This window comes from Sardina pilchardus, chromosome 2 (genome assembly GCF_963854185.1).
Source record: "Sardina pilchardus chromosome 2, fSarPil1.1, whole genome shotgun sequence".
NCBI classification, from domain to species: Eukaryota; Metazoa; Chordata; class Actinopteri; order Clupeiformes; family Clupeidae; genus Sardina; species Sardina pilchardus.
The window spans coordinates 40,634,780-40,662,309 of record NC_084995.1 but is presented as its reverse complement, the minus strand read 5'-3'; the positions used below and the strand labels follow the sequence as shown (position 1 = coordinate 40,662,309).

At 43.9% G+C, this 27,530-nt stretch overlaps 3 protein-coding genes across 3 annotated transcripts; 2 read left to right on the top strand and 1 right to left on the bottom strand.

Moving 5' to 3' along the window:
• The first annotated feature begins 1,972 nt into the window (after positions 1-1,972).
• pcolce2a (procollagen C-endopeptidase enhancer 2a) lies at positions 1,973-8,477 on the top strand. The gene is made up of 9 exons (XM_062552603.1): positions 1,973-2,043; positions 2,330-2,444; positions 2,602-2,857; positions 3,533-3,657; positions 3,941-4,077; positions 4,517-4,698; positions 5,326-5,394; positions 6,257-6,424; positions 7,765-8,477. Exons 1-9 carry the CDS (start codon positions 1,973-1,975, stop codon positions 7,893-7,895), a joined length of 1,254 nt encoding a protein of 417 aa, XP_062408587.1. The 3' UTR covers positions 7,896-8,477.
• Positions 8,478-10,614: 2,137 nt separating this feature from the next.
• pls1 (plastin 1 (I isoform)) lies at positions 10,615-19,592 on the bottom strand. Its single transcript, XM_062530483.1, has 16 exons — positions 19,446-19,592; positions 18,985-19,095; positions 18,478-18,638; positions 18,144-18,273; positions 17,623-17,755; positions 17,339-17,420; positions 16,922-17,087; positions 16,424-16,566; positions 15,912-16,004; positions 14,878-15,073; positions 13,154-13,232; positions 12,936-13,050; positions 12,107-12,240; positions 11,734-11,857; positions 11,377-11,501; positions 10,615-11,244 (listed from the first exon to the last, which is right to left on the bottom strand). The coding sequence occupies exons 2-16, from the start codon at positions 19,055-19,057 to the stop codon at positions 11,070-11,072; spliced, it is 1,929 nt and encodes a 642-aa protein (XP_062386467.1). The 5' UTR covers positions 19,058-19,095; positions 19,446-19,592; the 3' UTR covers positions 10,615-11,069.
• A 5,584-nt stretch (positions 19,593-25,176) lies between these two features.
• On the top strand, positions 25,177-27,302 carry chst2a (carbohydrate (N-acetylglucosamine-6-O) sulfotransferase 2a). Its single transcript, XM_062530482.1, has one exon. The coding sequence runs from the start codon at positions 25,688-25,690 to the stop codon at positions 27,077-27,079; it is 1,392 nt and encodes a 463-aa protein (XP_062386466.1). The 5' UTR covers positions 25,177-25,687; the 3' UTR covers positions 27,080-27,302.
• The last annotated feature ends 228 nt before the right edge of the window (positions 27,303-27,530 follow it).

Below are 27,530 nucleotides of genomic sequence, written 5' to 3'. Positions count from 1 at the left end.
AAGCATGAAGCAAAAAAAGGAGAGAGGATGGCTCCGCAGTTTCTTTCCAGATTAGAAGCTGTCTGTGTGATCCTTTCTACATCCCAAGTCCAACAACAGCCCCTTTGAAAGGTTTTATCCTTCTGTGCATTTACAGTGACTTATATGTACCTCTGAGTAGCGGGGACACCTCCTTTGGGATTTCAGTAAAATATGTGCATAGGACTTGGCTGTGTAAAACCATTCTAACACTAATACTAATGGCGGTCGTGGCAGCCACCCAAAAGGCAGTCCTCAGTGTCTCTGTCAAGGGTGGGAGAAGGTGCCCCCCCAATCAGAAGTGGCCGTCACTTTATTTTTCGTTTTTTTACACAACACCCATCTATGACTTCTTGATACTCTGATAAAGCAGCCTATGCAAATTGAAGGAACATGTTGACTTTGTCATTAAGCTGTAAGTTGAGAGTGGCTTTCACGACCAGAGTAAAATAGATTAAACAAAGCTGCGTTGCTTCTGAAGCTGCATGAGAAAAAAAAGCCTCTTGATTAAATGTTGAGATCTCACTTGTCTGTGTTGTCTGGCACAAGTCCATATAGCGGGAATTGTGTTTACTTCGCTTTTGTTTAATAGCCCCTTAAATCCCATCTATTGGGAATACGGTAAACAATAAACATACAAGCTGGCTTTTGAGAGGATCAGGCTATGAACCTGCAAACGATTGGGGCCAATTAATTTGTTTTTGCCTTTTATAATAAAAATAGAGAAAAAGGGTAAGAATGAACATTTGATCTACGGCACTCTTGGTGTATCTTCAAATGAGTGTGTGTGAGTGTATATGTCTGAGAGTGTGTGTTTGTATCTACCCACTATAACAGCCTGGTCCTGCTGCCTCTACCCACCATTGCCATCTGCTCTCTGAGGCTTTCCTTGCACTCCATGCATTCATGTCATAAAGTCTAACTCTAATATGCTGCTTTTAGTGATCCCACCAGCTGAGCAGGGAGAGTTTGGTCTAACAGCAAGCATATTTTAGCTTATATTTTTAAACAAATTTGTCGCTGGTTAAACGATTGCGTCATGGGCCAAAAGTGAGTCAGAAAGGCTTCAAGCAATGGGGCAATGCACAGTGAACTAAAATAACCGGGGCAGGGATGTATAGTCAGACAGAAAAGAATTGGCACGACAAAGAAAGCCTGGAGGGGCCTGTTGCAGCACATCGATAGGCAACAATGATTGGTTTCACTGTTGTGTTTTCTCAATGTTATACTGTCAATGTCAATGTCAAAATGTCAAGTGTGTCAATACTTGTCAAAGGGCATTTGAAGAGAACGAATGAACTATTGTGAAAGGTAGACATCTAGTGGACATAAAGTGAACAGGAAAGTCACTTTGCACACCGAGAAGAAAATGTGGCCCATCTGTTTAACTGTAACAAGACATATATTGTATCGTATTGTAGCCTACTTCTTTGTGAACTTGTATACTCAAAGCTATTTATAGCAACGACTAGATTTACAATCATGTCCATTGTAGTAGGCTAGGCTTAGTTGTAGAGTGACAACAGGTCTGACTTCAGACAGCAGTAAACAGTGACCAAACATTCCACATAGAAAAGCTAAGGGAGAGATGCTTTTCTCCTCATAAGAGCAGCTGAGGAAAGAACAATTACCATAAAGTGCGTTTGGCTTAGGCCTAATTGTTTCATCTAACATTAATAGCTATAGAAATGTATGTTATCATGGATGTAGCCTTCTGAGAGCCAGAGTGAATATGGGATTAACAGCCTGAGCATACCTACTGATTCCACAAGTTTGGGGTGACTGTCTAAGAAAACTGTCTACATATTGCGGGCCTTTCCGGTCTGTGGAACAAACCCCACATTCATGTGTGTGAGCTGCCAGAGAAAATCCCTAGAGAAATCCACACTCAAGGAGGCGGCGCAAGAAACTACACACTACCAAATGTGACATTTGTTTAAAACGGCAGAGTACAATGAGGACTATCGTTTTGAACTTCTTGGTATCGCTTTTCTTCATCGGGATCCTGACGCAATCTCACCGGAGGTAGGCTAAAACGATATGCTGACGAACTCTAAGAAACTTAGTTGCTTCACAGTAAGAGTAGAATTTTGAGTTGGCTAATGTAGTAGCCTATATAGATTCAGTGTCAAGATTGAAATACGAATGATGAATATGTGTGACACTCGGTAAGATTCATAGCCTATTATAAGAAGCTGTTCGAAATGTGTGCAGTGGTCTTCTCGAGGCGCAGTTATTGCAACGCCAGCACCATGTAATTAAGTCTGCATAATGAATGGACTATTGTATAATAGTTTGCCAATTTCCGTAGGCCTAAACCGGTTTTTACCTGTGGAGGAAACATTACTGGGGAGTCTGGCGTCTTTGGTAGTCAGGGATACCCAGGTGTCTACCCAGCATATACCAAATGTGTGTGGAAAATTACGGTGAGAAAGAATACACCTCATTTACATTTTCACATTTAGTGTAAGTATAGAATATGAGGGAATTACTTGGATGTGGATGGATTACTTGGATGGATAGTCTTAGACACAATGTGAAGTCCATTTGTCCAAGAAAACATATTGTTCTATGTTAAAATAGGTGCCTCGCGGCAAGGTGGTGTCGCTCTCTTTCCGCGTGCTTGACCTGGAGAGTGACACCTTGTGCAGGTATGACTTCGTGGATGTGTATGACGGGCACATCAATGGCCAGCGGCTGGGACGCTTTTGCGGGACTTCCAGGCCAGGTGCTCTCGTCACCAATGGCAACAAGATGCAGGTGACGATGGTGTCCGACGCCAACACAGCAGGTAGTGGATTTCTGGCTGTATTCGCCGGTGTGCGGTCCAACGAGAAAGGTGAAAACACGCAACACAACACACTGCTATTGTAGTCTACACTCCGTGACTACCATGACATTATTCGACTGAATTTGCAAAATAAATAAATAAATAAATGGGCAAGATCATATAGCATGTCATCCACGAATACAAGACTGAGTTTTAAAACAACTTAAAGTCTGTAATTTGGGCAGTGACCTTAAAATGACTAACTCTTTGTTTTCTATACTCTTCTTAAATGTTCCCATCTGTTTCTACTGTGCCTTTTTGAGAGGCTCTTTAGTAGAGTCTATGTGAATTTGCATTGTGTTACTTTCTTGCTTGTACTTTCAGTAGTTGGTAACAGTATTTTACAGCATGTTTGGATGATGCATTTGTCATACAGTCTAGGCCTTCTTCACTAGCAATGATCTGCCACTGCCTTTCAGGGTGACAATAGATAATTCTAGAACAGGGTCATTTAAGAGTTTGTCAGGATCAGGTATACAATCTAACAATACTTCTCATCTGCTTCTCAGGAAGTTATGGGGTTTGTTTTACTACGAGCGATTCCTGTTTTATAGCAAGGGCTTTAATTGAAATGTCAAACGACCAGTCAGTGCTGGCCAGTTGAACCATCTGGGCCTGAGAGGGCTACAAAAATGACCTTACCAATCTAAAGCCATCCGTCTCTTGTCAAAATCCTCTTCCTAGGGAATCGATACTGCGGAGGCCTTCTGGACAGACCGTCTGGCTCCCTGAAGACTCCCAACTGGCCCGAGAAGGACTACCCTGCCGGCGTCACCTGCACCTGGCACATTGTAGCTCCCCGAAACCAGGTGAGGTGATGTTATCAGGCAATACACTTAAAGGAAGATGCAGTCTGTGATTCTTATCCATGTGATTCAGCAATTAGAAAAAAAAAAAAAAAACTAAAAAACACGTTTTGGGCTTGTAAAATGTTTTTAGGTGCTTAGAAGGGGAGGTTGTATAGTTTGATGGGCCATTGAAGTCATAAGAAATCCAAAGCCTTTCACCCGAATCACAGACTGTACTTTTGAATGCCTTGTGATTTCCTCCAAAAACTCTTTAGACCTCATCTGGGGGCCCTTCTCTCATCAGATCATCGAGCTGAAGTTCGAGAAGTTTGACGTCGAGAGGGACAACTACTGCCGCTACGACCACGTGGCCATCTTCAACGGGGCGGAGGCCAGCGACGCCACGCGTATCGGGAGGTTCTGTGGCGACAGCCCCCCCACGTAAGACACACATCTGTGCTGTGATGCAGCTGTGGTCGGTTCCTGCCCCGCCCGCCCCAGCCGCTCCACGCCTGATATTGTATGACGGGCGTGTGCCACTGACTGAGACCTACTGCGCTGCACTTATGCACTCCGGCCTCTGATCTAAATGCAGAAAGGCCACATGTGGTTCTGCTGCTGCCCTACAGTATATCTGAAGCTTGATGAGTTCCTTCAGTGCGCTATAGGACAGCGAGAGACTTTGTCAAGCCATAACCCGTGTAGCCAGGTGTATGATTGAGGCACCCTGCCAGATGCTACAGGCCGCTTCAGATAAACGTGGCCTAAATAAGCATGTAGCACGTTGCACCCCAGACTTGCTGTCATTTCAGATATTTATTTCTTCTGTGTCCTTAAATGAAATGTTAAGGCGCTTTACTCTTATCTTATGCCCTTGTAGCCCAATTTACTCTGATGGCAACCGTCTCCTCATTCAGTTCCTGTCTGACCTGAGTTTAACGGCGGATGGTTTCATCGGTCATTACCAGTTCAGGCCCAAGGACTCCATCATCAGCACTAGGAGACCACCCACCGCCACCATCACCACCCCCTCCACACCTGCTGTGACCACAGGGCCAGTGGGTATGTTCGCTGTGTTCATCGTTATGCCTCCTGCATCTCATTCACACTGAAGCACGGCTCAATTTGGCCACGCTCAGAGCAGCTGCGAGATTTACTGTGGTGCTGATGATGATGAAATGTTTCTCGAGGACATGTGTGTATTTATGAGTGGTTTGTGTGTGTCTGTGTGTGTGTCTGTGTGTGTGTGTGTGTGTGTGTGTGTGTGTGTGTGTGTGTGTGTGTGTGTGTGTGTGTGTGTGTGTGTGTGTGTTTGTGTGTGTATGTGGCCCCTGGGAATGGAATGTCTAAAACCACCATAATATACTTTTTCATATGTTCAGTAAATTTATGTGGCCAGTCCAACATGGCAGCCCTCCTGAATTACTATACCATGGAGCAAGTGATGCTAAGTGCTGTGAAAATGTGGTTAGTCAGCATGCAGCGAAATAAATATTTGATTGCTTCCATCTACTCTTGCCTGTTGTCGTGGGCCTGAAACAAATAGGTGGTACATTTAAATTTATGACGTTTACTCAATTCAATCTTATTTAAATAAATCTTGTAGTAATGGTGCCCCTTTGAATTCTCCCTCTCCTCCTCCTCCTCCCTCCATCCCTCCATCCCTCCATCCAGCATTAACATATTCAGAGGCTCTGTGCAGGCAGAAATGCAGGCGGACTGGGGTGATTGACAGCCACTACTGCTCGAGCAACTTCGGTGAGATTTCTGCTATGAATGAGTTTATTCTCAGGCTTCCCCCTGTCATCGTTAATCTCCACAGTGCCTACAGAATCTCAAATGACGCTCAGTGACAAATAGAACCTAGTGCGCGCTGTTGATATGGAGTCCGTCTCCGTAGAAACCAGTGAGCATGCCACGCGTGAGCAGGTCTAGAGTAGGCTGCCTCTCCCGTTTGTTACTTAAGATTCTGCCGCTCCTATGGTTTAGCATGAAGATGGTGCAGTGTGTCCCAGGAGGCCAAAATATATACATGGTGTGTTACAGAGGAGAAGCTAATCAGGGAGCGAGGCCTTCATAGAAATCAAACTGGAGTCAGGAGCAGTCTGCCTTAATCCAGGGGGAATTATCTGGACCAGTGCAAGTGTATTTGGGCTGCCTGCCCGGGCGAGAACTGGGTATCTCATAAGCTGTTGCATCACCAGAGTTATGTATATAAATCCAAGAAATCACAAGTCTGCCGTTAGAAATACAGGCATACAAAACTGACAGTTGTGCCGACATTTGTATTTTGTGCCATACTAGGAATAATGAGTAGCCTGGAAAATCCAGGCGTTGGTCATCTAGAAAGATTAAGGGTCTGGCCACAAATAATGTAATGCCCATCTCAAGGGGCGGCACCAAGCATGCATTTGGAAATCTCACTGCACGCAATTGGATAACACTGTTTAACCAATGTTTACCCTGACTGATCCTGGACTTTGACGCAATTGGATAACACTACGACGACCAATGTTTACTGACTTCCAATGCTGCAGCGCTGTCAATGTTGCAGCGCTTTCATCAATGCTGCGATGAAGTGATTGTGTGACGTTGTTGTGCCCTCCCTTTCCTGCCCCAGTGATCACCGGCACGCTGGTGTCGGCGGCCCTGCGAGAGGAGAGCCTGCACGCCGTCCTCGCCATCATCGGCGTGTACAAGCAGGGCAGCCTGGCCATCCAGCAGGCGGGGAAGAGCCTCAGCGCCCGCATGGTGATCCTCTGCCGCAAGTGCCCCCTGGTCAGGAGAGGTGAGCTCCAGAGACACAGTCAAAGCCATGCGTTAACAGATGGAATGGAAACGGGTGGAAAGACAACACCATGAGTAGAGAGATGGTAAACTGAGTTAAGAAGAGGTGATATGGATGTCACAACTTGTAATGATGCAGACCTGGATCCTGCTGAAAGATTGTTGATATCTGAGCCTCAACAGCCAATCAAACACATCTCAGCCTTCCACGGCCCCGAAGCAGCGGTGTTGAGCAGTGTAAGGTTTGGAACGAGCTACTTCGTGTTTGCAAGTGGCAGGCATTTCATTTCCGTCAATTTAGCCAGACCCCCTATCAATTTACCACTAAATTACCTTCTTTCAAGTTCATTATGTACCCATTATATACTGTAGAGTGAGTAAACTTCTCGTGGGGTGGTCCCAATAAAAGGACGGCAATAACAAACAGTAGACATGATCAGGCAAACAAAAAACTATTTTCTTTTGCATGCAGACACTTTCTATACAACGTGGCTTCTATATGTTAGGTTGCACATGGACTGTGCGGACTGTATGGAGAAATTCATTCCGAGACATCTGATGACTGCCATAATCTGGAGGCCAAGTCCATGATACTATATGCTCCAGAGATTGGCATGTTATTTTCTCCTTCTAGTGCTTTCTTACATCTGCATTTTGTAGTCAGTACTGTAGCCTCAGACAGCCAAATTAACCCCCAGACTGAAACCACAGGCTTTGCTGTGTGTTGCACTGGCAGTGTCATGCCGCACATGCAATCATGGATCAGTTAGCACCGAAAAGTAGCCCTGCTCTTCCAACGGAAATTTTGACAGTCGAGCGAAACTATGTCGTTTTTGTGCCGACCGGTGGCTGTGCTGAAGGCCTCCCCGGAGGACTCAGTCCAGGCCCACGGGTGCAGACCACCAGGATTCACTCACAGCTGCGCTGGAGCCAGACGCCTCGTCCATCTCATTTGGCAGAGGAGGAGAGGAGAGCTGGAGAATGTGCTTCACCACTAGCAATCAGAATAGTGTCAGAAATGACTGCCTGACAGTCTGTGCTTCTGATATGATCTAACTTTTCATTATACCATTCTGATCTGTGTTTTTGTCTCTCTTTCTCTCTCTCTCTCTCTCTCTCTCTCTCTCTCTTACACACACACACACGCACACACAACACACACACACACACACACACACACACACACACACACACACACACACACACACACACACACACACACACACATACACACACACACACACACACACACACACACATAGACACATCTCTTTATGTTTCTCTTCCTTTCCCTGGTTTCACTGATGAAAGTGTTGTGTTTTCGCTGTGTTTGCCCCACAGGCCTGAACTACATTGTTATGGGCCAGACGGATGAGGAGGGAAGGGGGGTGATCGCGCCCCACCACTTTGTGATGGCCTTCAAAGGCAAGAGGCACAGAGAGCTGAGCGTGCTGAAGAACATTCACTGCTGAAGCTCCAGCTGGGAGAGAGAGAAAGACTGAGAGAGAGAGAGTGAGAGAGAGGGAGAGAGAGAGAAAAGGAGAGCGAGAATTGAGAAAGCTTGTCATGCTTCATCGGAACTTGAGTCGCCTAATTTCTTTGCAGCTCTTAACAGAGGAGCAGTGCAAGGGTTGACAGGCTAATTTGCAGTGAGCTATGATTATATCTCCCAGACGTTACGATATGGCTTATTGATGGTTGCAGCGTAACCAGGCAAATGTGAATTCATAAATGTGAGAGTGTTTATTGGGTATTTATGCATGCAGGATGCCCCAGTTGTTGTCACAGCGGGCCCCACACTTCATTATAGGTTAGCCACTAGCTGTGAAATTCAACAACCACTGCACATGAGTATTATGCTGCAGACTTAAGACTTTAGTATGTCAGGAGTTGCCACGAATAACAGTAGTATGCCTCAAAATGAATTGTTTAGATAAACAGATGAAGTCTTATTTATGACTTTTACATAGACGGTATTCTGTATTGCATGAAAACACTTTGACATGAACTGAAATCATACAGTGGTTCGATGCTGCTTTTTTTTTTTTTATAGCATTCCCACTCATTTTCCCCCACTCCAGTGTTACAACATACTATCAGATATTGCTAATGCCATTGCTACACACACACAGTGGCAGTGCAGTGATTCATCAATCAGATGTATTAAACTATTTATTTATCAAATCTCTCTATTATCTGGCTTTGTGATTGTGTGTGTGTGTGTGTGTGTGTGTGTGTGTGTGTGTGTGTGTGTTTAAAGCTACATTTAGCCCACAGATGGCCCTCTCTTCTTCATAGATCATTTCACCACAGAGGGGAACTTCTGTGTCTGTTTGATTTTTGGTTGTTGATTTTTCAATGGAGCTCTCTGTGGTTGAAGTTCAATATCTTGCATTAAAACATGATGATGGAATTAACATAAGTATATTTGAAAGTAACATCTTCAAGCTATGTCTGTGCATAAAAGAAAAAGATAATCTAAAACAAAGGAAAAAGTCATTCTTGACTGCAAGCCATGCACTCTAATTAAAGTAAAGTCACAGAGGAGAGGCTGGAAACTGGCATGCAGTCTGGAAAGTCGGGGCCATGTGACTCTTGGATGTTTGGGAAAAATCCCATCTTAATTTGATGAGTCAGGACCATTAATGGAAACAGAGAATAGCTGTGGCAGAGGTGGTACATGAAATAGGACCCCTAGGTGCAGGTTTTTGTGGAAGGGTCTGTATCATGTCCTCTAGGTGGGGCTAGAGACATCAAACAAATGACACTGAAAATACTCCTGCAGTGGACATTTGATCAGGCCCTAAGCCCAAACTGGTAGTTTATAGACCGTTTTCTGAGAAAAGTCAATTATGTCTAAAGTAGAACACAATGTAATTATAGTGGTATTTGCATGTCTAAAGTAAAACACGGTGTAATTGTAGTAGTATTTGCATTCATAAGGGCTTCCGGCCTGCGTGCCTGAATTTCCTATACCTCTGAATTCCTGAAGAAAGGGTAATATGTTGTTGAATCACATGGTGTGAGTCTTGGACGAATGCATATGGAGTATAGAGAGGTGCCCTCCCCCCCACCACTACCCCCACCCTCTCCCTCAAGCTACCCCGAGGACCTCCACACTCCTGGAATTTCAAGATCACTTCCAGATTCCAAAGCAGCACAGGATCCCCCTTGTGGGGGGATGGCTTATGGTAAAGCTGGACTCACAATACCCTGCAAATACTCAGAGCTTAAGTCAATGTCAAGCCTTTTCTTATATACTTTCAGGATTTTGTGCTTCTTAATCCATCAGGTCTATTAGGAAAGGGATTTTCGCTTTCATCCAGAGCTATTTTCCAGCAGGAGCTTCCACAGGGGAGTCGTGTTGTGGCTTTGTGAGCCATTAGAGGTGGATTGAAACCTGGAGGCTGTTCATTTCATTACCTGCACCTGTGCTAACCGTTCTGCTGAGCATGCAGAGGATCCTATTCATCCCGACAAACCTCGACATGTTTAAAATACCGTAGCAGACCCTCCCATCCCCCCCTGAACCCATGGGGGTCCTTCTCCCTAAGGCTTTGGTTTCATGCGGCCTCATGCACCATCATAGTCAGAGCAGGCAAAAAATGTTACAGCGCACTCTGTTGCAGGAAAGACTGATGAATAGTCCGTTTGGAATCGGATGGTCGCCTGTATCAGATCTCGAAACCCACCCCCCTAGCCCCCACCTTCTGTTCTGAACCATTCGTTGTTATGTGATTGTATCCTCCCTGGCCCCAACACAATAAAAACAAACTGCAGCTTGTGGACGATGGCCCACACTTGATAAGCTCCGCTTCTCCCTCCAGCAGGACTAAATGCAGACCAGACGGCGGGCCGGCTGCCCTGGCCACTACTATACACATAGAGGGATGCCATCAGCCCAATTATCAACTCACTAATGAGAGGAATGTCATACGCTCTATTGTTTTCCCACTGAATTTCACAGACGTCCTGTCATAGAGGCTTTTCGTATTTGTTTCGGGCCCCTTAGTATTTCAAGAGTATGTGAAGATAGTTGAGGCAATTGCGTAACTAAAGGAGGGTAAGACTTGCGTATCGTCTCTGAGATACTGCTACTGTATAATTCAACATCAAATATAAAAATGCATGATAATAAGATACTGTAACTTGTTTCACTTTAGAAAAGTATATATTCTTGATTCACAAGCATTTCTAATTTGGTAAATTTATTGAAATTAGTCATTCGAAATAAATTTGACATTTACAAACATCTTAAGCCTATGCACAACTTTTTATAACAGCCAGTGAAAAATGACATGCATTATTTGTCTGTGCAATATTTTAGATGATTCTGGATCATCTTATTACCACTATCTCTAATAAATCACAAGACAATACAAAACATAATGGAGCAATTGTTGCACTGCCTGGACCGACAGTTGGTGAGTAGGAGTACATGATGAGACAATGAGAGATTTGCTGTAAGTCGCTTTGGATAAACGCATCTGCCAAATTAATAAATGTAAATGTAAGGAGGGTAAAAGAGGGGGAGGAGGAGGAGGAGAGGTGTACTTTGGAGTGAGTGAAGAGAACAGTGCAGTACAGAGTTGTGCATGTGTGTGTGTGTGTGTGTGTGTGTGTGTGAGGGGGGGGGGGGGGGGTGTTCAGAAGCGTCTGGAACTTCTTTTTTTCTCAGTTTTGTCATTCTTTTCAGCCCTCATCGATCTGCCCATTAGGCAGGCAAACACTGTCATCACCATTTTGGGCTTCACCTCCACCAGGTCGTCAGGCAATGCGTACACCTTGGCACCGATCTTTCTGGCAACCGAGATGGCATACCTGTCGTGAGGGAAATGGGTGGAGTGAGTGGCATTGAGACAGGAGGCAGGGGATACGCGAGAGTCCGATCTTTATCCCCGTGATTTATGAGCAGAGAGAGAGAGTTGGATTGTTTGTTTTATTGTTTCTTACTTTGCATTGTTCAGCTTGTCCTCGGGGCTCAGATCTCCTCTCTTAACCATTTCGTCTTTGACAGCGCTAGGAACGATGGTAGCGATCAGATCGATCACTGGGAGGCTGGTACTGATTGATTTGTCCTGGAAAACATGGCCGCCCCATTAGTTAGAGCCACCAAATTTAAAGATGGGCAAAAGGGTTTCATCATTCTTGAATTTCCCCTTGGGGATCAATAAAGTATCTATCTATCTATCTATCAAAGCTGAAGCAGAATCAGTGCATGTTCTTATGAGAATAGCCATTGTTTTCCGTCTCCAATCAAAGACATATTGTGAAATGTGAATAAAAGAAACAGAAGTCCGTCTGCCTCACCTTGAAGCTGGTGATGAACGTGTCCTTGTCGCCTTCCTTTAAAGCAGCATTCACCCAGTTGATGATAAATTGGTCGTCCACTTTTTCACCCTCTCCAAGGTCTGACAAAACCTTCACTGTGTATCTACAATGAAGAGACAAAAAAAACACCAGCTATATTAGAGAGTAAGGGAAACTGACTTGAGAGTAGAGTTTAAAAATATCTTATAAATGCTAGCTTCTTTCAGGCCAGTCCTGACCTAAAATAAGCTTTTGAGTCATGAGACAGTAAGAGACTTCAAAACAGGCTTGAAACAGGCCTGCGTTTGTCTTCGATAGCCACTGGCTAGATTAAACACAGACCTGTGAAACTAGTACAAGTGAAGTAGCCTACCTCCTCATTATCTGCCATATTAAACCCAGGGTATGGACTCGACTGCCCTCATTGATGTTTACCCCACCAACACCCACCAGAGAGAACCTGGCAACCGTTTTGCCTAGATCCACCGCATAGCTACAGTTCTCCAGCTTCAAAACAAAAAAAAAAAGAAATAAACAATAGATATTATTTAGCATAACATGCATAATTTAGCATAATCATCGGCATCAACACAGCATCTGGATTTTACTGTTGAAAACCCTTCAGCTGTTTTGAATAATACATAGAGGATAATGTCATGGCCTTGAGGAATGTAATATGTTTATAACGACAGAGAAGAGTATTTGATTACGGAGATGATTAGAAAAATTACACAGCACAAGGTATATAATTATTAATTAACAACATAGCACTGCTAAACTTTTCACTAATCTCAGTATGAATGTTTACTTGCATTAAAAGATGCCAAGGTAATATTGGCAATACATATTAATATAACAGGCAGTATGTGTTCCAATTAACAGTGTCCTCCATAAGTATAAGTAATTACATAAGTATAACTAATATATACTTGCTAAAGTTGACTATAAAGAGGAATATAAAATCTTTTGAAAATTGATTTTAATGCCTTAAATAAAAAAAATGAAGACATGTCCAACCTTTAAGGACATCAATTGTCTTTGTGAATGCATAATGTTTCGCAAATAAATAAATGTTTTCCTTAAAATACAGGGGTCATAGGTATTGAAACCCCTATGTTAACCCTGTGTGTTAAAATTCCCATAGGGGCAGGCAGATTTAAAAAAAAAAAAATTATATATAAAAAAATAAACCTATGCCAAACCTTTTTCATGTTCGCACCCAAAGAGGGATATGGGGGCTTGTTGACTTTGTCCCAGTTCACAGGAATCTGAGTGTGTTGATATAACTGAAGAATGACCCAACCATCCACCAGATCACTGGATTGAGAAGACAAATGTTATTGTCTATAACCTCCAAAATGAAAATTTTGACCAAAGTACATTGCCCCAATAAAGTAAAAATCATTTGGTTTGGTCTGACCTGTACAAGTGGTTGACAGTGGGAGCCACTCCCAAGGAGTTCATCCAGTTCCGGAAGGTGCGCTCCTCCCTGGATTCTCCTGTGCAAAGTTAGCACTTTGAGTCTAACATATATATACAGTATATAGGCTGTCATACCCGCCCTATATCAAATTACTGATCATTTTAAAGGTGACCAATTTTGGTCTCTCTCTGTCTGTGAAATGGGCTATAGTCTTTGCCAAAACAGCCTCCATCACAGAGACTTTAAAATGTTTTACAAATCTCCAAAACACTGACTGTGCATGTTTTCTTTCAGAGGCCAGCAGATTTCAAGGCACAGAGCAGATACCATGCGCCAGTGAATGAAATAGGAGATTGACGCATAATATTATTACATATCCATATGTGGCCGTCATGCTTGGTTAACGAGAACCAAAAAGGAACCGTTGGAATTTATGTTATTGTAATGACAGTTAAGTGTGTGCTGTTCCAGTAAGCTGTTGGCAAAGTTAAATCTGTGGTCTCTTGTGCAAGAAGAGTGAAACCACGTATGCTACATCACTTTTGAGCTGCTAGTTTACAGTAAAACCTCTTTCGACATTCACTGCGTATGCAATTCAGACAGACCAGGTGAATGGCAGCATTGTTCAACAGAGTTCAATCAAACAACCGATTCTGAAGGGAGGGACATTCCCTGTAGTATCAGTACATGTGTGAGAGTGTGTGTGTGTGAGAGTAGCATGTGTGTGTGCGCATGTGTGTGTGTGTGTGTGTGTGTGTGTGTGTGTGTGTGTGTGTGTGTGTGTGCGCGCGCAATGCACAGGTGTGTGTGTGTGTGTGTGTGTGTGTGTGTGTGTGTGTGTGTGTGTGTGTGTGTGCGCGTTTTCCTGAGGGTGTGTGTGAGAGTGTATATGTATGTGTGAGTGTGTGTGTGTGTGGGTGTGTGAGAGAGAGAGAGAGTGTGTGTATGTGTGAGAGAGTGTGTGTGTGTATGTGTGTTTGTGTGTGAGAGTGTGTGCGCGCATACATGTGTGTGCGTGTGTGTGTGTGTGTGTGTGTGTGTGTGTGTGTGTGTGTGTGTGTGTGTTTAGTCAGCTATGAATATGTTTATGGATGGGTATAAAAGTCAGAGTTGGAAAGGGGAAATGGGCCTAGGGACACTAGATAGAAGCGTGCAGAAGCGGATATCCTGAGTTCAGAAAGTAAAAGTATTTGATCCAGCCATTAGACCAGCTCATTCTAATCAGCGGCCAAGTAGATCAGATAATTATCAATGTCACCTGCGTTAAGTGCACAGGTAGAAAGAGTACGACAGGACTTTTACTCTCTGGACCTAGGATGACCGACTCTCGCCGCGTGAAATAGTTTGTGACCAAGCAAAGTACCCCACCTACAACTGCAGGTGTCAAATCCGGGGAAGAGTGACTGGATAACTCGTGACAATTTTAAAATGTGTACACTCACAGACTGGGACACAAAGCACTCTGCCACCCCTAGTGGCCAAATGTGTGACTGCAAAGCTGTCAACTTTGGTCCACAAAGTTCCTTCTCTGTTAGTCATTAACCAACCAATCAAGTCATAACTCCTTTATGATATATCAATGCTCTCTGTCTGTTAAAATACTGCAGACTGCTTACATGCTTCTAGAGATTTTAATCAGAGCCCTGCCATCATTTGGGTCACTGAATTCCCGTGTTTTATAGTGTCTGCATTGCTGCCAAAACCCTTGAGAGAAGACCTACCCTCCAGTAAGCTGAGGTCTAGGCCATTGATGGCAGGCTTGTTGAGCGCTGGGTGGAGGTTGTACAGGTTGGCCACAAAAGCTATGTTGAGCATGCTGTTCCCGGACACGACGTCGTGAGCAGTGACAAACTGCCTGGCGTCCAGCCTGTCGGCCTGCTTCAGCATCATCTCCGCTCGCTTCTCATCGTCCCGCTCCTGGGAAGGGAAGAGAGACACACGTCCAACACTGCCCCAGTGACCAAGCACAATAACCACCCTTCCCAACCCTGTAGTCCAGATTCAGAACGCAAAGCTTCAGGGCTATCTTGTCTTTCTTTCTTTCTTTCTCTCTCTCTCTCTCTCTCTCTCTCTCTCTCTCACACACACACACTTCCCTCTTTCTGTCCACGTGTCATGCTTTTCCATGTTCTCACACTCTGTTTATATTAGTGCTTCATGACAGGGGCAATCAGGAAGCAGTCCCCTTCTCCTACCACACCCGAGTTGTGCCTGCATGGCTAACCACCTGACACCTTTGCTGCTATGAAAACACTGAAAAAGGTGAAAGACTTAGCCATCAATGTCCCGCACTAACATTATAATGAATCGCTACAAATAGTGACAGGGAGGCCAAAAGATCATCTGCTAGTCTTTCCTCGTCAGACAAAGGTCCAAAGGAGGTTCCCTGTTTTATTTGCAATTATATTCCCGTTATCGTATATCTTAAGGCCTTATCAGAAACCTCATGTGATCTTTCACCTTCTTAGGCCGACTTCACAGACGTTTATCAAAGTACACTGACACATCAAAAAAGGGCAGGCGTAAGCACGCACACACACATGCACACACTAGTGTGTGTAACAATCAGACAGGCAGACAGACAGACACACACACAAACACACACACAAACACACACACACACACACACACACACACACATACACACGCACCCGCACCCGCACACGCACACGCACAAACACACACACACACACACACACACACACACACACACACACACAGACTTTTCCTCATAGGACCCAGGTCCCATACTCACACTTAGTCCTGACATGTCAATGGGAATGCCGATCTCGTCTCTGTCCCCTCTAGGAGCGATCTGGCTGAGCAGGTGGAAGTAGGCTTTGGAGTCCTGAGGCAGGAGAGAGGGCATGTGTTTAGCATCAAACAGGCCCTTTGCTTGCATGATGGAACACATTAAAAATATTCTCAAAAATATTATCCTCAAAATTCAAAACAGTATCCAAATGAAATATTAAATATAAATATAAATATGAAATATGCATAAAATATGTTTACTGCTGCGCTTGAGTTGATCTCTATTGAGGCATTAAGTTCAGAGACATTAAAACATTTAAAATGATTATGGATGATGTGTGTGTGTGTGTGTGTGTGTGTGTGTGTGTGTGTGTGTGTGTGTGTGTGTAGGTGTGTAGGTGTGTGTGTGTGTGTGTGTGTGTGTGTGTGTGTACGTGTGTGTGTACGTGTGTGTGTGTGTGTGTGTGTGTGTGTGTGTGTTTAGTTGTAGTTCTTTGGGCGTGGCGGCACTACCTTGATGTCGTCACTGAAGTTGCTAATGCTCTGCCAGCCGGCGTTGTTGAGGTGGTAGTTGACCCAGCGCAGCAGCAGCTCCTCGGGGGACATGGAGAGCAGGTGGTCCAGCTGCTCGCCCGGCTGCAGCAGGCAAATGAGTGCTGCACGCACACACACGTAGACACACGTATTCACGTATTCACGCAGACATGCAGACACACACACACACACACACACACACACACACACGTGAGCAAACACACACACACACACACACACACACACACACACACACATACACACACACACACACACACACACACACACACACACACACACACACACACACACACACACACACACACACACACACACACACACACACACACACACACACACACAGTATTTACGTCAAGATGCAATATTGTCCAAACCCACATAGACATACTGTATAAACAAACACAATACACATTCAGATATTTGCAGATATGCGGCTCAACATGCATGTCTACCAACCTTCATTTCTGGAAATCTCAATATCTGCAAACAGCCCAATCTTGATGATCTGCCAGAGCAGGCCCAACACCAGGTGTGGCTTCCCAGCCTTCAGGTCCGTAGGGTCAATGTTGACTACAGTGCAGCCGATGGCTGCGGCTGAATTTAGAGCTAGATTCAGGTTGTCCTGTAGGATGAGTGTGTGTGTGTGTATGTGTGTGGGGGGGGGGGGGGGGGTGGAGAGAGAGAGAGAGAATGATGAGACATAATTGACATGCACAGACCGATGAGAAAATGAGAGAGGGAGGGAGAGACAGAGAGAAAGAGAGAGAATGAGAGAGAGAGGTTTCCGATTTGAAAATGGGAAACAACTGAAAAGTCTCAGTGAGAGAAGATGACAGGTTTTCAAGGTCACACACTGTCAAATTGGGTGCTTACATTCGTTGTAAAAGTCGTTAATTTCTTCATGTTTATCACTCTCTCATCAATTGTGTCTGGCTGGGACAAATTAATCATTTTGCTGAAAAACAAAAACAAAGATGATTAAATCCGAGAACAGATGGCCATCATTTATTAGCTCATCCAAGTGATCACATTGTTTAGGCCTAACCACCACCGGGCTAAATGCACACCATTACATCCATGTTCACAGACTGGTGCTCCACAGTGGAACTAAACAGTAAGTCTGCATGCAGGATTGGCCGTTATGGATGGTTCCATACCACAGCAGTATCCCGTCCTTAACAGACTTAAACAGGGTGTCGTTGTCTGGGTCGATGGGGAGAAGGTGCCTGCAGTCTGGATCTTTGGCCAAGGACTTATTTATCCAGTTCACAAAGGCCACTTTCTCCTCATCTGATGGGTTATCAAAGAAGACAAAACAACTGCTATCACTACAAAGTTAGGCATCTCTTTTGCACTCAACACGCCGACGTCAGTCGAAACTAAATAGGTTCCCTTTATACTGTGTACACCATCTACTTTACTGGCCTTGTTTATCAATGGAGTGGTTTACATACAGATTTCAATATGAAAATATCTTGCTTAAATATTCAATTTCAACATTCTCAAGAACAGAGCATAAAACACACATGTGCATGCAACCCCCACACAGTCCTTTCCAGGGAATAAGTAACCTGTTTTGACTGCTGAGGTGCAGGGTGCTGCTGGGTCTCACACTGTTACATAATTGCTGCTCATTGATATGGATTGCTGACTGTCCTCTCCCCTCCTCTCCTCTCACCTGCGTAGTAGTGTTGAGTGCCCTCAGTGGAGACTCCTGATGTGCCCGGAAGACATATTAACCCATCTTTTTTGGAGATCACCTTGCGGAAGGTCTCCTTGATGTCATTGCTTTTCAGTTCTTGGAAAATCTATAATATTTAGGAAGAACAAGTCAGTGTGGTTGTTGCAGGTACAGATCAGCTCTTTATGTCAACTGTTCAAAGCAAAATGACACTCAAAAACATGCAAAACAACTTATGATCATGCTACTATGATTCCCTGTATATAGGGAAGACATTTGTGAGGACTTGGCAGAAGTTCAAACTGTTGCTATAAAAATGCTATACCCTTACCGCAACAAATTCATCAAAGCTTATCTTCTCATCTTTGTTGCTGTCTCCAGAGATGAACTTTTCAGCAATTTCGCGCACCTTAAACCCTGGCAAGGAATACCTGGCTTCCCGAAAGAGGTCCTGAAGCTCAAAGTCACTCACATAGCCACTGTTATCAATATCTGTACAGATAAAATCATTCATGCAATGCATTTAATCTCTTTACAATTTCTAAAGGACCTAAACTTTGACACATCATGAGCTTGATACCTATCATCATGTCCCTAATTAGATAATTATCATGTGGGATTTTATAAATGCAGTGTTTGTGATCATGTCTTCTATAAAATCTATTAATGGTTTACCACTGTCAGCTGTGATGTGATCTGATTTTGTCTTTTCAACATATCTAGCCAGTGCAAAGTGGGAACGACCGGATACATAGAAGATATAATAATGCATTTCATAATGGCATTTCTTTACTGAACAGAATAGGCATGAAGTGTATGCTTTTGGAACCATCCTTACCGATCTTGTCGAACGCCTCTTTGAGGTCCTCCAGGTCCTCTCGTGAGATCTGAGTTACTTTTCCCCGGGGCATGCTGGCTTCTCTAGTCCTATTCCTTGGGTCCAGTGATCCTGAGGTGAAAGATTAAAAGGTAAAGGCAGCAGACTCTGAGATCGGATCCCAAACAACTGAAACAGGAAAGCGTACAGACATCTTATGCTAAATGAACCCATTGCTTTTAAAGACAAAACAAAATCACTTCATGCTAAATCACTTCATGCCTCAGCAATAACCCTACTATTGTTGTCAAAGGATAACATTCAACAACAAGCCTGTCAAAAACAAAACCTACTTATATGTCGATATGGTGACAGGTATGTTACGGGCTGATAATTCCAAATCAACACAACCCTCCATTATGCCACTATGAGTGCCAACTGACCCATATAGGCTTCCAAAACAGAAACAGCAGACACTATACCTTCAGGTCTATTCCTTTGGGGCTGACAGCTGACAGGGTCGTATCTTGTTTTTCCTTGGTGAAGCGGAAGGGATGTCCTAGACAGGGGTCTCCTGACGCTCAGCTTAGACGCACCTGACAGACTGCCCTGGCACCAGGGTTGGGAGCTCCCTTGGGCACAGATGTGAGAGTGCAGAAGAGACCTTTGATCCCGACAGTGAATGTGGGTGGTGCTGGATCAGAGAAATAACACAAGTTAAAGTTTAACATTTGGACGTCCACTGCTGGGTCATCAGCTGTCTTCATGCCTTTCTCACCTGACAGGTAAACACCCACCTGTGGAGCTGGATTGAGTGAAAAAAAAATGCTGAGAAATGTATTGTGTGTTCCTTACGAAGTAACCCTAGGTCTCAGATGGTGTCATACCAAGCATACAAGGTCACAGTGATGCAATGCAAGAGGACATGTATTATTTGTTACACTATATCAGAGACTTTCTGAGGAAACACAGCACTCAAACAATCCTCCTTAGCAATGCATGGTGTTTGTACATAACAGCAATATGGCAGTTGTCTACACATATCAGCCCCGACAAGTCGACATGTAAATACATTGTGCCAATCATGTGGTACAGTATGTTGTGAATACATTGTGCCAATTTTTTTTTGCTGCGGAAAGGACAGGATATGTGTAGACAACAAAACTAACCCCATGCATTACTATGGAGGATTTTGTGAGTGCTGCTTCTCCTCATTAGAAAGACTCTGATTCCATACAGGTTTCAGGGTTTAGTTATCTTCAGATAGTTAGCATCCCAATTAAAATGGTATCTGATTTGCTAGAGTCTGCCTACATTTTCACAAGTAATTTAGGGTCCACACCGGTAGGCACAAAAAGAAAGGAGAAGGGTGAAAGTAAGCACACGTTGGACGCCATTTTTAAAAATGCAGCAGCCCATTGAGAATGTTTTGGCTGAATTAGCTATAGCATTGGCTATAGAAATGACTACAGTAGGTCCACTCTGTTGAGTTTTACCTCCATGGATACTTTTCATACCTGTGCAAATGAGGAAAAGGGTGTTGCAAAATTCATTAGTAAAATGCCATCACTGAAACATATTGAGTGTTGACTGCTTTGCATTCCGTCATAGTTCCAATGAATTGATTTTATCATCCTTGTTTCGGTCCCATCAAAGAATTACCAAAGAAAGAACCAAATGAGCAGGTACATTAGCCCTTAAGTATTCTAATGGAGCAAACACATTAAGATATGTGCATAAGGTTACTCTTGGTGAAAGTGAGATATGTTTTCTTTAATGTTTGCAACCAATGTTTCTTTAATGTTAGTACATGCAAGGGGTTTGATCCAGACAGAGCATATAAGTTATCAAGACCGATTATGTTGATCTGCCTGAAATGACACGATTTATCAGCCATTTATCAGTTGTTATAAATCAGTTGTATCAAGCTGATTAACATGATGTGTGATGAAATGTACCTGTTATCTAAGGTAACACCCTCACTTGTCCCCTTTGTCAGCAATTACATTTTGGCTTTTGCTAATCGTTGAGACTCAGGCAGCAGAGAAATAGATGTGGTTTGAGACTGCAAGATTACATTACTAGGGTAATACCTTAGTTACATTACTACTTTTAACACTAGCTGTCCTGATCACACAGAACACTGTCATCACACTTTATTATAAACAACTAGGGTATCTATAGCCTTGTAATGACCAGATAAAACATGTGATATTGTAGGGAAGGGATGTCCCCTTCAAACACACGTCACCATCAGATGTTCAACAGTGATCAAATCATTAACTGAAGAGGTGTGGAGGTTTTCTTCATGTGACTCTTTGGGTGGTGGTAAAACCCCATTTGCTGCAGCAGTCTATGGTTCTTAAGAGTTTAAACTGTGCCTTTGCAGTCCATATTTCACTCTGTCAAAGTCATATCAGAACTGAGCCAGGCAGAATTCGAATGGCATCTACAGTATCTGCAGCTGTCAGTTACAAACGTTTGAGTTTGTAGAGTCAAATGTACAATTTTGCGCCTAATGTGAAACAGATCACCAAAGTAATTTCACGGGAAGGGACAATGATCTCCTCTCCTCCACTAGGCTACTCCTCCTTCATGGCAACGTGTGAGTAATGAGCTTATCCAAAGAACTTTGACTCTCAAGAAAATAAACTACAACATGAAAAAAAAATATCATCAGACACGAGACTTACCAATCACATTCAGTTAGCAACACTTCCTGTTTCTAAACACAGTGGGAGGAATGTAAACAACAAAGGCTACACCGGCCGAGAGTAGTCCATAGTGCAGCCAAGCTAACAGTCCAGCTCACCTCCTCAGGTTGAAAACGAACGATTCTCTGGAGAGGAAATCCTTGTGGGCGAACTGAGGTAAGGGAGACGAAGGATCACTTCCCCTGAAGCCCACAGCCATTTTACTGCAACCCAATCCAGCGTTGATTCACTCCTTCAGGAGACATTCATCAGGCCTCAGAGTTGTCACCAGTTACCCTGCATTATTGATTAGCCTGAAGACAGGATCGGTTACCTTCGAGAGCCCCTGAGCAGGAAGTGGGTCACAAAAGGCACACTGCTCCCCTAGTTTCTACCCTTATCAAAAACAGCCCTCGCCATGGCAACTCGATCACTCAGCTGCCCACCTGTCTCAGGGATGGGGCCTTTGTTGCGGAGGTCATCTGTGTAGCGGGTCTGCTGTAGAATGGGTAATACTCATTCGCAAGGCTAGGAGAGTTTCTGTTTTTGCTACAGTGGGATTTGGAATTATTTCAGACCAATAGAGATCAGGTGCTTAGGCATGCAAAGCTGCTGGCCTGAGGTAATAATAGATTGGCAGTACAAATGTTTCTTTTCTTCAGGGGCCAACAAAGGACAATAGACTATGGAAGGTTGTAAGCACCAGACTCCACTCTCCCATGCAGGGACAAGCATTACAGTAGCTCATTATTTAAAAAAAAAAAAGATTTTGAGGAATGACACGAAAGGAATAACGGCAAAGCTACTGACTAAACATTGGGAAATAAACGGGGGAAATCGAAGTGGCATTATTCAGTGTTGCCAAATCTTAGAGGTTTTGAGGAAATAGTTGCTGCTGAGTTTAAAGGTAGTACTGAAAGTTACACACATGGTGTGAATACAAAGGTCAAAAGGGAAGTCCTACTATGATGAAGCTGAAATGAAGATTATGCACTTTATCGCCAATGGTGGACTGGCCAACTACAGATAGTATTTCAAATATGTGTATTATTCAGTGTGAATTCTGCAGATTCCTAATACTGACTCTATGGGTAAGAGAGTGTGCCATGCCATCCACATTTTCTTTTTATTGCAGCTTGTTGAAGGCCCATAATGATTGTTGGTGATTTGGTGTGTGTGTAAGAGTTCATGGTCTTGCTCATTTAAATGCAGACTAGATTGATAAGAAGTAGATACGAGTAAAATCAAAGTGCTGATTTCACATTATGAGAGAAAAGTCAGCTTAATGATTAAACTCATTCAACTGAACTGACACGATTAAAAACAAATTAACCCCTCCAAGCATTAACATCGCCTCCAAAAGCCCAACGCACCACAGAGCTCCGAAGGAAGACTGAGCCCACTGTACAGGTTTGGTGTTTAGGATAAGATGTTGCCATGACAGTACAGTATGTGGAGAATGATCTCCACAGCTCTCGTTGCCCCAGTGCCTCTCCCTGCAGAGGCCTAATGACTCACTTCTGGATGAGTCAGTGTAGAGAGAGGAGCCGAGCCGCTAGCTAATGCGTCCACCCAGGACAGGCTGCCAGAGCACTCAAAGCACTAGGCCAAGCCTATAGGTCTCTCACTTTTTTTTTTTTTTTTGCAGAGCACTAAGAGTGTGGGCGCTTGCTTGGACAGTGACCAGCTGGAGAGGGCTTTAGAGGAACAGAGGAGGCAGAGAGCCAGAGAAGAGATTCGTATAGGGCGTGTGTGTGTGTGTGTGTGTGTGTGTGTGTGTGTGTGTGTGTGTGTGTGTGTGTGTGTGTGTGTGTGTGTGTGTGTGTGTGTGGCCATGTCATCCCTGGCGCCAACCTGGTTTCCACTGCACGGTCTGTGTTGCGGCCACGCCATCCTGCAGAACTGCGAGAGGCCAGGTCCAATGGTTAGTCATGTAGCGTCAGTAAGAAATAGGTGCAGATTACACATGCACACACAGACACACACAGACACACACACACACACACACACACACACACACACACACACACTGCTGATGTTCAGACTGCCCTGTTCCCTGTGAGAGGTACTTCTATATTTTAATAATATGAGCTCATCTCATCTATGGTGCAGCCTAAGCACCCCAGAATAGGAAGGCATGCAGCACAAGCCAAGTGCTCCGCAGGGCTGACACAGGGGAGGGGTTTACAGAGCAATAATGTGCGAGGAGAGATAGGGAGAGGGTCAGGGAAGTCAATTAGAAACACACTGGGGAACTACAGGGAGACAGGGAAAAGAAACGGAGGAGGATGGAGAGGGTTTGTGTGTGTGTGTGTGTGTGTGTGTGTGTGTGTGTGTGTGTGTGTGTGGGTGTGGGTGTGTGTGGAGATGGGAGGTGCGGGTGTTCCTTGGTGTAAATGTGAACTCTAGGCCGTTCAAACTCACACGTATGGCAGTGAGCCAGCCTAATGCAACACTGGCATGAACCTCGAACTCCTTTAATCTCTTTTTAAGGAGGCCCGTGGAGCTAGTAGACACACATGCTCTCTCTCTCTCTCTCTCTCTCTCACACACACACACACACACACACACACACACACACACACACACACACACACACACACACACACACACACACTTTCCAGTTTGATAGGTACTGAAAAACATAATGTAGCCTATACTGACGCTTTTTTTTTTTTTGCAATGCAAGATTAGTATTGCTGCTTTTCAAGAGAAATACTATTAAAAAAAATCACAAAATCAATTGTACTTGTACCTGGGACATACAGCGATTTGCAGTTATTCACTTTCTTTACTGTAGGCGTGTGTATGTTGGGGGTGTGGTGTGTGTGTGTGTGGGGGGGGGGGGGAGAGCATGGGAGAGAGAGAGAGAAAGAGAGAGAGAACATTAGACAGTAGGTGGCAGTCACACACAATATGAAAAAGTGGTAAAAGATAAGAAGACTCCATAGAGTGTAATAACGGTCTTATATAACCTCAATGAATGTCATATATATGCAAACATCAGCCTAATCTGAAACAACTTTCATTCTCAAAATGGATGCTTCAGAAATGTATCTGAAAATGTGACCAAAATGGTAAACAATTGGTAAATACTGCTGTTGTAGTGTAAAGTCTCTCTGTTGTTAAAGTGCATCAGTGGGGGATTCCTCTCGCCCTTCTACATCAAAATTAGATGGATATTCTATATCGTGGTGCGACCGTTTCATACGAACATATTTGAGTCTATATGCATGAGTCTACGCAATAAATTCTACGCTACATGGATGTGACATGACGGAAATGTTTAGAGCTCCTCGATGGAAGAAAGATACCAGGGATGTTTAAATGGTGCTGCATCTTGCAAAGGGATAGTCCCTCGAATAGTCACGACATCAGACAGACGAGTGAAAGGCCAATTACTTTCTTCGCCGCTTGACTTATTCCCGGGTCTTCCAGCAATCACAGCTTCGTGTGGGAGGGACTTTGTTTGGCCATGCTCTGATTGAATTCGCGCAGTTTCAATTAGTTTCAGTGGTAGACTACGACGCTATTGTGGTCGGTGTCAGCCTCAAAATAGGCAAGGGATATTTCACTGAAGAGAAGAATCACATAATTGAGGAATTATTATTATGACTCTGGTGCCAGATGGTGTCTGTCCGACGTAAACTGACATTTTTTTCCAGAGTCTGTGGGGTAACCTACCTCGCTGATGGTGCTGCTTTGTTTACCATAGTCTTTGCCGAGATGCATCAGCGAGCTAGGGGATCCGAAGCGTTAATTCTCAGTAAGTACATTTTCACTTAGATCTGTCGTTCTCCAGCTGAGGCCTTAATTCCGAATGAGAACACTTGCGCAGTGCAGCAGTGCTTGTTTACCTTTTCAACCGGGTTTTGGAGGATTTGGCATCTTATCACTTATTTCGCGAGTGCACATATCGATGGACTTGATGCAGACGTGTGCCTCCAGATGTAACACTGCAGCTGCTACACGGAATGCTACAGTGTTGCAAATCTAAACGTCACCAGACAATATAGTTTCAGCCGTTTCAAATGAAAAACAAACCGTATCAACTCAAATTAACGCCACCATGGGAGAAAGATGTTGGATTTGGCAGGAAACCCAGAACCTACCGGAGCAATACGAAGATCATAGCAAATCCCGGATTTGTTATGAAAGTGCTGCGCAAAAAGAGAATAATTATGTTACTAGCGTACTTTCTTCTTGTAGCCTTGACCATGTTGAACCTGGCTAACTACAAATGGACTAAAGAGCCACAACAATGTAACCATCACATGCAGAGCACGACTTTTCAGAGCCGGTCTGATATCCGTTTTCTTTACAAAGCCCCTCAAACCAGAAAAAGACAGCTGGTCTATGTACTGACAACATGGCGATCAGGGTCGTCTTTTTTCGGAGAACTGTTCAACCAGAACCCCGATGTATTCTTCCTGTACGAACCTATGTGGCATATATGGCAGAAGCTCTACCCCGGTGATGCGGTGTCTCTCCAGGGGGCGGCCAGAGACATGCTGAACTCCCTGTACCGCTGTGATTTCTCCGTGTTTCAGCTGTACAATAGCCCAGGCGGCAAGAATGTAACTTCTCTTGGAGTCTTCGGTGCCACTCTCAACAAAGTCATGTGTTCTTTGCCTCTTTGCACAGCGTACAGGAAAGATGTGATTGGAATGGTTGATGACAAGGTGTGTAAAAAATGTCCCCCTCAGAGTCTCAGGATGTTGGAAGAAGAGTGCTTGAAATACAACACAATAGTGATAAAGGGAGTACGCATCTTGGATGTCAACGTACTGGCTCCTTTAATGGAAGACCCCTCCTTAAATCTGAAGGTGATTCATTTGGTTAGAGACCCTAGGGCCGTTGCCAACTCAAGGATTAAATCTAGACACGGGCTGATCCGTGAGAATTTGCAGGTGGTTCGCAGCAGGGACCCCAAACTTCGCCGTATGCCATTTGCTGATCCAGGCCATAAGGGCAACAAAAAAGACGGCTCCGACTACCATTCTATTGGAGCTATGGAAGTGATATGTGACCGTACATCAAGGACTCTAAAAACAGCTGTAAATCCACCCAGCTGGTTTAAGGGAAAATACATGACTGTGCGTTATGAGGATTTAGTGGAAAATCCCATCAAAGCAGTGAGGAACATTTATCGCTTTGTCAATCTTTCAATAAATCACGACATTGAGTCTTTTGCCTTGAATATGACAAGTGGGACTACTTCATCTTCAAAGCCATTCCTCGTCTCCTCCAGGAATGCAACGATAGCTGCAAGTGCATGGAGGACTGTCCTCAGTTTCCAGCAAATTAGACAGGTGGAGGACTTTTGCCACCACTCCATGTCTTTGCTTGGATACATTCGTGCCCGAACATCTGGGGAGGCTAGAGATTTGAGTAAACCACTGCTGACAGTGCCCAAACTGTAACATTGTTGCCACCAAAGACAGCATGCAATTTCCATGTATTTAACTGTTGGTTACTTACAACTTAATTGGTCCTTACAAAGGTGTTTGTAATGTGTGTACCCCCACATGCATTGCTGGAATGTATAGCTTGTTTCAACGCTATTGTAATTTTTTGGGACCACCAATGTTACTGAGACAAAAATATGTCTTATCACAAAAGAGTGAAAAGAAAACACTGATAAAAGTTTTGTTGAGTCTTATTCCCATGCACAACTTCTCGATTAATGGCAGCATTTTAAAAGGAGCATGAGTAAAGGTCCGCACACTAAGAGCTCCAATTGATGAAATGGTTTAATCAACACAAGTGATGTAACGTTTCGGGCCACGTTGCCCCTCCTCAGTCAGACATGAAACAGTTTCACACAGCACATACATAACATACCTATCAGAGGAAGCACCTGACATGTCACAT

Coding starts and splice junctions, on each gene's coding strand:
- chst2a (XM_062530482.1), top strand. CDS start 25,688: ATGAAAAACAAACCGTATCAACTCAAATTAACGCCACCATGGGAGAAA.
- pls1 (XM_062530483.1), bottom strand. CDS start 19,057: ATGCCCCGGGGAAAAGTAACTCAGATCTCACGAGAGGACCTGGAGGAC. Junction 16,005..16,423: donor ACTTCAGTGACGACATCAAG/GTAGTGCCGCCA, acceptor CTCCTGCCTCAG/GACTCCAAAGCCTACTTCCA. Junction 15,074..15,911: donor TTGACATGTCAGGACTAAGT/GTGAGTATGGGA, acceptor TTCCCTTCCCAG/GAGCGGGACGATGAGAAGCG.
- pcolce2a (XM_062552603.1), top strand. CDS start 1,973: ATGAGGACTATCGTTTTGAACTTCTTGGTATCGCTTTTCTTCATCGGG. Junction 4,078..4,516: donor TGTGGCGACAGCCCCCCCAC/GTAAGACACACA, acceptor ATGCCCTTGTAG/CCCAATTTACTCTGATGGCA. Junction 5,395..6,256: donor CTACTGCTCGAGCAACTTCG/GTGAGATTTCTG, acceptor TTCCTGCCCCAG/TGATCACCGGCACGCTGGTG.